Source organism: Plasmodium gallinaceum (genome assembly GCF_900005855.1).
Source record: "Plasmodium gallinaceum strain 8A genome assembly, contig: PGAL8A_v1_152, whole genome shotgun sequence".
NCBI classification, from domain to species: Eukaryota; Apicomplexa; class Aconoidasida; order Haemosporida; family Plasmodiidae; genus Plasmodium; species Plasmodium gallinaceum.
In genome coordinates, this window is record NW_021628316.1 from 250856 (window position 1) to 262565 (window position 11710).

Here is an 11710-nt window from a genome sequence, read left to right on the forward strand (position 1 = left end):
ATTTTTTTTTTATTTATTTTTTTTTTTTTTTTTTTTTTTTTTGTTAATATTCTTTTTATAATGATTATTTTTTGTATTTATATAATTATTTTATATTCTATTTTGTTTTAATTTTATTTTAATGAATTTATCATTAAAATTTTATTTATATTGAATATATTTATTTATCTTTTATTGCAAAATTTTTAAAATTGTAAACATTAAATTTAATATATGCATTAACAAATTTTTGTAGTATCTACTTTTAAAAAGTAAAAATTAAAATTTTTGATATTTTTAAAAAGTATTTTGTTCTCTAAATTTGCATTATATTAAGGGATAAAAAAAGAAAAAAAAAATTAATAAGAATATATTAATAAAATAAAATGAAAAAAATTTAGTATCATTTTTACATTTAAAGGTATGACTTAATATAATTGATAAAAAAGAAAAAACTACGAAAATAATTTTGTAAAAAAAAAAAAAATTACTTTTATTTGAAAGTTAATATTTATTTAAATAATAGTTTTTTATATTTAATTTAAAATAGAATATTATTAGATATGAATTATTTATTTTCAGTTCATTATTAATATACAAAATATACACACATGAAAAGAAATTAAAAATAAAATTTTCCTTTTTTTTTCATATGTCTAAATTATATTTTTTGATTACATACTGATTCTTATTATTTGATAAATGACAAGCAATTTTTTATAATTCATACTTGTTTACAAGAATCTTTTTTTTTTTATTTTTTTGAATTTAATGGGAATATGGAAAACAATAATAATATAGAAAACATAAATTTAATTAAAGAGACAATGTTTGGACTTCCTAATAGTGTTATCTTAAAAACAATACATAATAATATAGATTTAAAAAATTATAGGGTTAAAAAAGAAGCTATTCAGACATTAAGTAAGTGCTTATCTATGTTTATTTTATATATAACTGACGGAGCATTGGAACATTGTGAAAATGAAAAAAGATCAACTATTTTTATTCGTGATATTTTGAATTCTTTAGATGATTCCCTTTTTCTTGAAATACATGATGAATTAAAAAAACAATTAACTATTCAAGAAGAAAAAGATATAATAAAAAATTCAAAAGAAGGTAATAATGTTGAAGAAAATAATAAAAACAGTGAACAAAATACACAAAATAATACAAGAGAACAAAATAAAGATGATTTTGATATACTGTTACAAGCATTAGAATGAAAACAAAAAAAAAAAAAAAAAAAAAAAAAAAAAATGAGCACGTGTATATTGGCTTTTAATTACCATTATACTTTTTAATTATTTTTTAAATTAATTTTTTTCTGTTTTTTATCGTTATTAAAAATATTAATTTTTTTAATGATATAATAACTATAAAATTATATTTGAAATATTTTAAAACTTGAATTATTTTTTAATATACTTTTCGTTAAAAAAAAACTCATTATTTGATAAAGACCTATAGAAAATTAAATGTTTTTTTTTTTAAAAATAAAAAAGTTATAGGAAATGATAAAAAAATGCTTTTGCTAATGCAGGATTTGTTCATATTAAATAGGAAAACAAAAATATTTATATAAGTATATTACATGAAGAGTTATATGTTGAAATTAAAATATGTTCATAGTATTAATATAACGTATGCCATTATCAAAATAGTATATATTTATGTGTGTAAATATTTAAAAATATATTTTTAAATATCTGTTGAAAAATTTACAGATATGTAAAAAAAAAATTTTACTATTATTACTATTAAAATTTTTTAAAAGTTTTATATGCGTATGATTAAAATAATAACATTTTCAAAATTATGTAAATTAAATTTATTTTTTTAAGCTAAATTTATATATTCATCATAACTTTTAATTGTGTAGAAAGATTTATTTTCTTTTCTTCTTGAAAATTTTCTATATAATGAATCAATGAATAAAGATGATAATTTCATATTTGTTATTAAAGGAACTTGAAAATCGGAAGCAAGTCTTCTTATTCTATATCCATTCGAACCAACTTTAGTATGTAATGCATCAGTTATATTAATAACCATTTCTACTTTATGATTCATAATTAAATCTGTTATATTTGGTAGTAAATTTTCGGAATTTTTATTATGTACTTTAATTAATCTTTGATGAAATTTAGATCCTTTTTTAATACTAAAAGATTCTAAAAACTTTGAATAAAAATCATAAGTTCCTTCTGTTGCATAAATAGTAAATCCCATTAAAAATAATAACTGAAATGGTTCTTCAAAAGCTAATTTATTATTTAAATTTTTAATACTTATCAAAATGGATTTCTTTGGTAATTTCATACCTGTAGCTATTAAAGATTTCAACAAAGCTTCATATTTATTTAAACCAAAGCATGCTACTTCTCCTGTTGATTTCATTTCAACACCTAAAATACAATCAGAACCATGTAATCTATTAAATGAAAATATGGGAGATTTAATAGCAGTGTATTCCAAATCTATTAGAGAGATATTAATTGGTTTCACATCATATCCTATTAGTATTCTTGTTGATAAATCAATAAAATTTAAATTTAACGCCTTTGATATAAAAGGAAATGTTCTTGAAGCTCTTAAATTACATTCTATTATTTTGATTTCATTTTGATGACATATAAATTGTATGTTAAATGGACCTGATATATTTAATGATTTTGATATTTTTTCAGATATTTTTTTAATTTTTCTATGAGTTTCTACATATATATTTTGTGCTGGTAATATTAATGTAGCATCTCCTGAATGTACTCCTGCATTTTCTACATGTTCTGATATAGCATAATTAATAATTTTTCCATTTTTACTAACACAATCAATTTCTATTTCTTTAGCATTTTCAATAAATTTTGAAATAACAACTGGATTATCTTTACTTACAATTGCTGCTTTCATTAAAAAATTTTTCAATTCTTCAAAACAATTTACAACTCTCATAGCTGCACCAGATAATACATAAGATGGTCTTACTAATACAGGGAATTTTACTTCATTAGCAAATTGAATTGCTTTAGATAATTTTGTGAATTTATTCCATTTTGGTTGATCAATTTTCAAGGAGTCACATAAATGAGAAAACTTATTTCTATTTTCACAACAATCTACACTTTTTGCACTTGATCCTAGTATTTTCACATTATTTTTATATAAACTAAAAACTAAATTATTGGACGTTTGACCACCAAATGCTATTATAACACCATGACTATTTTCAAAATTATAAATAAATTTGATAACTTCTGTTGTTATTTCATCAAAATATAACCTATCACTTTCATCATAATCAGTGCTTACTGTTTCTGGATTACAATTTATTAATATAGCTTTGTGATTTAATTTTCTTATAGTTTTTACACAATGTATGGCACTCCAATCAAATTCAACTGAACTTCCAATTCTGTAACACCCACATCCTAATACAATAAAACATTTTTTTATTTTTTTTTCTTTTTCATCTCTATTATCAATTATTTTAAAACCAATACCATTATATTTTTCATTAAATATATTTTCATTTTCTGAAAATACAGACAAATTCTCAGAAACTTCTGATGATAACGAATTATTCTCTTCTTCGTAATCATCATAGGAATTATTATCAGATGTATATGAATACGATTCATAATCATCTTCATTGTCTTCCTCACTTGATTTAGTAAAATTATGCATAGATATTTCAGAATCAAATTCATTTTTATCTTCATCTCTATCACTAATGTTTCCTCTTATTTTATTTTTATTTTTTTTTTTTTTTTCAATTTCCCATTTTTCATTATATGCATTATTATTATTACTCAAGGATAAATTATTTTTATCTTCCTTATTATTCAATAGATTACGTTTATGTAATGTATTATTGCTCATATTTTCATTGTTTATCAATTCTTTCATTTTATTTATTTTATATTCATTGTTATAAACTGAATCAACAATATAATAAGAGTTACTAGAACTTTTGTTAGAAATATTTTGTTCTAATAAATAGGTATCCATGTTTTTATTTGCTATTTCTTCTTCTGAAGTATTAAAATTATCTAAAAATAATTGATCATTTGTAGAATGAGATGTACCATTAGATAAATTATCATCAATATTATTAAGTGAATCTCTATTTTTTGTTTTTTTACAAATTTTGTTCGTGTTAATTATTTTTGTTTCCTTTTTATAATTACTGTTCCCTGTATTACTAGTGATTATGTTGTTTCTGTCATTATTTTGTTGTAAATTATAACTATTACTGTTTTTTGGAATGTTATCTTTTTTTAAAAATTCCTTTTTAATTAAAGTTTCGTAATTCGTACCATCATAAATCTCTTTTTTATCATTTCCTAAGTTATTAATACTAATGTTTGAAATTATATTTTCGTTATTGCTTGATAAATTATTTAAAGAATTTTGTCCACTTACTATATTTGTTTCTTCAGATGCTATACTCTTTTCTTCTTTTTCATATTTATTGAACATTTTATGAGAAGATTCTACAATATTAGAATGGTTCTGTTCTTGAATAAAAGGAACATTGTTATGTTTCTCTATTGTTAAATTATTACTTAAAATATTATTATGTGAATCAATATTTACATTATATGTTAAATTATTTATGTCATCATGTGAATGATTATTATATGATGCCTCTTTATGTTTCCCTCTCTCTTCATCATTTTCTTCTTCAGAGCTTAACATATTTCTTTTTTTTTCCTTTTTCTTATTTATTAACACTTTCTTCTTTCTCATATTTAAGGGAAGAACGTCATGCTCCATTCCTTGATATGTTAAATAAAGATAATTAGTTGATGCAGGAAATTCAGCTGAAAGGGTATCAATGACTTTAATATGAGGATATAAACCAATATTTTCTCTATATCTCATTACATCGTTTTCGGTTACCTTTGAATTGTAAGATAAATAAAAAGCAATTTGCTTATCACTAAATCCATGTTTCTTGAAATATTTTAAATCATAAAAAGATAATTGATTCAAAGTTAAAGTTTTTAATTTATTCTGTAAACTATAAATATTATAAAATTTATATAAAAACCAATAATCAATATGAGTTAATTCATGAATTTTTTCCATTGGTATATTTAAATGAAACGCTTGATGAATAGCATCTATTCTTTTGGGGGAAGGATTTTTTAATTCATCTATAATTTTTTTCTCGTCCCAATCAATGCAGTAAGTATTACTAAAACCTAAATAATTATCATCAATGCATCTCAATGATTTTTGAATAGACTCCTCAAAGGTTCTACCAATTGACATAACTTCTCCTACACTTTTCATACTACTATTCATTGTATTTGATGCAAATTCAAATTTATTTAAATCCCATCTTGGTATTTTAGTCGTAATGTAATCTAAAGATGGTTCAAAGCATGCAGTTGTTTTTTTTGTTATGCTATTTTTTAAACTAATTAAATCATAACCTAAAGCAAGTTTTGCAGATATATATGCCAAAGGATATCCAGTTGCTTTTGAAGCAAGAGCAGAACTTCTGCTTAATCTTGCATTCACTTCAATAATGCAATACTCTCCTGTTTTAGGATTAATACCAAATTGAATGTTACATTCACCTATTATATTTAAATGTGCGATAACCTTAAGGGCTATTTCTCTAAACTTATAATATTCATAATTACTTAAAGTTTGAGAAGGTGCTACAACTACACTATCCCCTGTGTGAATACCTAAGGGATCTATATTTTCCATATTACATATAGCTATACAATTGTTTTTATTATCTCTTAATAATTCATATTCTATTTCTTTCCATCCTTTTAGAGATTTATCAATAAATATTTCATTATCTGTTTGTAAAAATATTTCTTTACATTTATGTATTAATTCCTCTTCATTATTTATGAAGCTACTATTTAATCCACCTAAGGAAAATGTTGTTCGTACTAAAATAGGATATCCAATTCTATTCGCGACTTCAATTGCTTCTTCTAAATTTTTTGCACTTCCATAAGGAGCTATAACCTCATTAATTTCTTTCAATTTTTCAGCAAACATACTTCTATTTTCTGTTATTAATATAGATTCTAGAGATGTACCTAATGATAAACAATTATTTTTTTTTAAAACTTTTTTTTGTTCTAACATTAAAGCACAATTTAAAGCAGTTTGTCCACCAAAGGTGCATAAAATAAAATCAGGTTTTTCTTTTTTTATAATTTTTTCTACAAATTCACAATTCACTGGTAAAAAATATACTTTATCTGCCAATCCTTTAGAAGTTTGTACTGTTGCAATATTGGGGTTAACTAATATTACATAAATACCACATTCCTTCAAACTTTTAATTGCCTGAGTTCCTGAATAATCAAATTCTCCTGCTTGTCCTATACATAATCCACCACTACCAAGAAGTAGAACTTTTTTTTTAATATAAATTAAGTTATATCCAATATTTTCACGGAAATTCTTTTTTTTATTAAATATATCTAAAAGAAAATTTTTAAACAAAAATGATGTATCTTCAGGGCCATTGTTACCCTCAGGATGATATTGAACACTATAAAATCTTCCGTTTTTATGTGTTATACCTTCTATTGTTTTATCATTTGCATTTATAAAACTAATAGCTAATTCTTTTTTTTTTAGTATACTTTTCTTTTTTAAACAATAACCATGATTCTGAGATGTAATATAGCATTTATTATCTACTAAATGAATAACTGGTTGATTTACTCCTCTGTTGCCATATTTCATTTTATAAGTTTCACATCCCAATGAAATACCTAATAATTGATTACCTAAGCATATACCAAATATAATTTTATTTTTTTGTAAGCTTTTTTTTAATATTTCAATTAAAAAATCGCATTTTTTTGGATCTCCTGGTCCATTGGATAATAAAACTGCATCATAATCAATTGCATTATAATCATAATAATATGGTACAATAATATAAGTGATAGGAAGATCCTTCCCTTTTTTCATTAAATTTTTTATTATACTATTTTTAATACCACAATCAACAATGACGATTATTTTTTCTGTATTATAATTTCTCTTATTTACTAAATTTAAAAATTCTTCATTATTCATTTTTTTTTTAATATATGAAGAATAATCATTATTTAAATTGAAATTTTTATTAGAATTATCTTTATCTTTTTGCATACAATTTTGTTCTTTATTAATATAGCTACCTCCATTTAACATTCTATCATTGGTATTATTCTCTTTTAAATGTTTTTTATTTAGGACACTATTTATACTTTTTTCAACATCATAATAACCATATTCATCTACATTTTGATTATGAATCAAAGAATTGTCCTCTAAATCAATTAAATATTTATTATACTCACAAGAACTATACAAATTAAAAAATAAATCATGTTCTTCACTATTTGTATTATTACTATTAAAAGGATTACTATCTTTAAAATTTTCATCTGAAGATGTTAATATGTTCATCTTGTCTCTTAACAAAGAATAATGATCTATATTTTTATCATCACTTTTTTCCATATTTGAAGTGCTTTGATAATTATAAAAACTTGTTGCATTATTTTCATTTTCTTGTTCATCATGAAGAGATTCATCAATATCATTTATTGTTTTGAGATCATCCTTAGTTTTATAATTACAAAAAACATTTTTTAATTTGAATACTCTAATATAATGATTACATACATATTTAATGGTATCAATTTGACCTGGATCAAATAAACTTATTTCTCTATACAATTTATTCATATTATTTTTGTTTTTATAAATTATTATTTTTCCTAACATGCTTCCTTTTTCTCTTAATCTTTTTGTTAAAGCTCTTGTATCTATTCCACCTATACATGGTATTTTGTAAATTTTCAACCATTCACTTAGAGTAATAACAGAATTATAATGAGATGATTTTTTTGTATATTCACAAATTACTAATCCCTGAATTTGAATTTTATTGCTTTCAAAATTTTTAACTAAACCAAAATTATCATAATTAACTTTTTCAACTCCATAGTTACCTATTGATGGAAATGTCAGAATCAAAATTTGACCAAAATAACTCGGATCTGTTAATGCTTCCGTATATCCAACCATGGCAGTGTTGAATATTACTTCTCCTGTTACGATATAATCTTCATTTTCAATTTTACTATTTTTAAATAACAAATCATCTTTCAAATTATTATTTTTTTTCAACTCTTCCTTCAAATTATCATTTTTTAAATATGAATTTTTTTCTGAATTGTTTTTTTCATCAGATCCTTCATAACCTATACTATAACCTACATATTCGCTATTATCTTCAAGAATCAACTTACCTACTGTTTTATAATCTAAAATGTTTAAAATTCAAAAAAAAAAAGAAAAAATTAATAACATATTTATTTATATTAAAAAAATATCTTATAAATATTTTTCATATTTAAGTTATATAATTGTAAATTTTTGTTTTTAAAATATACCAAAATCTGGCCAAAATTCAGATTCCATTATTCATATAAATTAAATATTTATATATAAAATTATAAAAATTAAAGTTCTAAATTAAAAAATTCGTTTATAGAATTAGATTACTGAAAAATTAATTTGATGTATACATATTTTTAAATAATCAAATTTGTGAACAAATTAAGTTAATAAGGGAAGAAAGAAAAAAAAAAAAAAAAAAGATACAAATATAATAAATAAATATTTAATATTTTTTAATGCATTAAAATTTCAAATAAAATATATTTTTATATGCATTTATATATGTAGGATTGCTAAATAATTTTAAAAGAAAAAAAATTTCATACAAATATATTTTCATATAAAGCAGAATTAAAAATTATTATATAATATAATAATAAAATTTTACTTTATAATTTGTTCTCTTTTTTCTTTTTTTTTTTTTTTTTGATTTGACCTTATTAGATTTTTTTTTTTTTTTATTTTATATGTTTTAATTTTCTTTTAAATTTTTTTTCTCGTTTATTTTAATTTTTTAATTCATCTCAAAATATTTTGGCTCACAGAAATTTAAATTTATTTGTTTTTATTTATGAGTTGTATTTTTCAACAAATATTTTAATTCATGCTATAATTAAAATGTATTTATATATATATATATATATATAAGGAATTTATTCTTTTTTAAAAATAAAAAATTCCCAAATTTAAATTAATACATTTATTTTTTATTATTAATATACTTTAAAATATTTATAAATACTTTAAGCTATTAATTACATTTTTTTTTTTCTTTTTTTTTTTTTTTTTTTTTGTTATAACTAAAAAAAACTTACGGCATATTTCCGTTGGCTAAAACCTTTTTTTCAGTGATTTTTACATTATTCTATTTTTTTTAATATTATTTTAAATTAAAAAAAAAAAAAATTTATCTATTATAAATAAATACTAAGACATAATAATACTCAATAATGAAATAAAAGGGGATTAAATGTCTAATAAATAAGTTTCTCCTTTTAAGAACCTTAAAATATATTACATAACTTTTATATTTTCTTTTAATTTCGGAAAAATTTTTAAAATACAACACCATTAATGAATATATAAAACATGAAAATATGTATTACATCCTAAAAAAAAAAAAATCTCATAAATCCTTAAGTATTATTTTTATATTATTTAAAAAAAAAAAAAAAAAAAGGAATGAAAAATAAATAAAGTTATTCTTTAAATTTAAAACTAATTTACAATATATAGTTTTACAAAAAAAAGAATATAAATTCAATTATTTAATAAAGTTTTAAAAAGAGTTTTTTAAATGATGAACAAATTTCAAATTAAAAATATCCTTTTTTTTTTTTTTTAATAAAAGGAAAAATAAAAACTATTAAAAAAGTGATTTTTATTTTAAAAAAAAAAAAAAAAAGATATAATATTAATTTATTTTGAATTATTTAAATAGATATATTTTACATTATTTCCTAATTAAGAAAATATTTTAAGTTATAATTTTCACCCCTTTAAATGCTAAAAAAATATATATATATATATATATATATATATAAATATAATATTTCAAAAAGTTTATATAAACTTTTTTCTTATGAAATGTAAGATACATCATTTATGAATTGTTTTTTTATTTTTTTAATAAAGGAAAAAATAATTTAAATTTAAAAAAAAAACATAAATAAAAATTAATCATAAAAAAAGGGTTGCATATATATTTTATTTTATTTTATTTTTTTTTTTTTTTTCATACAATGCAATTTAGAAAAGCAAAAGATTTGAGATAGAAAAAAAAAAAAAAAAAAACATTTTTTTCAATTTAAAATATTAAATTTGTAAATACATTAAGGCGTTTATACTTGAAAAAAAAAAAAAAAATAAAATAAAATAAAAGAAATATGAAACAAAAATATAAAAAATTAATGATGAAAAATTTATAGGAAAAAAATATATTCCATTTTATGTTTTTATATTTAAACATTATTTTCCTAACATATAAAATTTCATTGTGACTTGATTTTGTTTTTTTATTTTTACATTTAAAAATATATATATATATATATATATATATATATATATAATATATTTCATTATTTAACAAAATTTTTTTTTATAAAAAATTGAAAACCATTTCATTTATATATTTATAATAATTTTTATATAATTCAAAATGAATGTCGATTTGTTAAATCCGGATCCAGTTGAAGAATCAAAAAAACATAAGTTAAAAAGATTAATACCAAGTCCTAATTCTTATTTTATGGACGTAAAATGCCCAGGATGTCTTCAAATTACAACATTATTTAGTCATGCGCAAAATGTAGTTTTATGTGGAAGGTAAAAGGAAAAATATATTTATGTATTTTTATTTGTGTATACTTTTTGGTATTTATTTTTTTTATATTTATGTATAAAGTATTTTTATTAATTCATTATTTATTTATGAATATAATAATTTCTTTTACTTTTTTTTTAATATAGCTGTAATATTATGTTATGCCAACCAACTGGTGGAAAATGTAAATTAACTGAAGGTTGCTCCTTTAGAAAAAAAATTGAATAAAATTAAAATAAACTATTAATTATAAAGAAATTTTATATTCAATAAAAATTAAAAGGGATTTATATTTTGAGGAAATAAATTTTATTAAAATATTAAGAAGTGTTATTTACAAATTTTTAATTGTATTAATTAAAATATGAAATTTTATATAATATAGTTTTTTTTTTTTTTTTTTTTTTTTTTTATATATATATATATATATGTATCTTTTTATTTTTCATATATTTTAAAATTCAAATATTTACTAATGAAAAACAGAATAAAAATAAAAAAATTTGTATTATTTATTCTTTAAAAGAACAGCAAAATTATCATTATTTTAATTTTACGCTTTCTATTTGTTAGTATTTTTCTCATAATATTTTTTAGCTAAATAAAAAAATAAGATTTATTTGATATCTTCTAATAAAAAAGATTTATTCATAATGTAAATTTAAATGTAAGCATAAGTATTATATAAAATTTATCAGATTTTATAAATGAAGCATAAAGAATTAAAAAATTTTTCGTTAATATTTTAAAAATGTATTGGGAATTATCAAATTAACATATAGATAAAAAGAATACAACAAAAAATAAATACAAATTATTATCTTGAATTTAAAAATATTAGGACATACAATTTGTTTAGTATATATATAAAAACTATTTAAAAAAAAAAAAAAAAAAAAAAAGTATAATAAAATGATGTCAATAAAATTAATGCAACAAAACTTTGATGTCATATAATAT

At 19.4% G+C, this 11710-nt stretch overlaps 3 protein-coding genes across 3 annotated transcripts; 2 read left to right on the forward strand and 1 right to left on the reverse strand.

The window, feature by feature from the left end:
* Positions 1 to 758: 758 nt before the first annotated feature.
* On the forward strand, positions 759 to 1208 carry PGAL8A_00504200 (CCAAT-binding transcription factor, putative; the record flags this gene model as incomplete). Its single annotated transcript, XM_028673859.1, has 1 exon — positions 759 to 1208. The coding sequence occupies one exon, from the start codon at positions 759 to 761 to the stop codon at positions 1206 to 1208; it is 450 nt and encodes a 149-aa protein (XP_028530270.1).
* Positions 1209 to 1821: 613 nt separating this feature from the next.
* PGAL8A_00504300 (carbamoyl phosphate synthetase, putative) lies at positions 1822 to 8448 on the reverse strand (the record flags this gene model as incomplete). The annotated part of the gene is made up of 2 exons (XM_028673860.1): positions 1822 to 8291; positions 8421 to 8448. The coding sequence occupies 2 exons, from the start codon at positions 8446 to 8448 to the stop codon at positions 1822 to 1824; spliced, it is 6498 nt and encodes a 2165-aa protein (XP_028530271.1).
* Positions 8449 to 10585: 2137 nt separating this feature from the next.
* On the forward strand, positions 10586 to 10978 carry RPS27 (40S ribosomal protein S27, putative; the record flags this gene model as incomplete). Its single annotated transcript, XM_028673861.1, has 2 exons — positions 10586 to 10752; positions 10897 to 10978. 2 exons carry the CDS (start codon positions 10586 to 10588, stop codon positions 10976 to 10978), a joined length of 249 nt encoding a protein of 82 aa, XP_028530272.1.
* Positions 10979 to 11710: the final 732 nt, after the last annotated feature.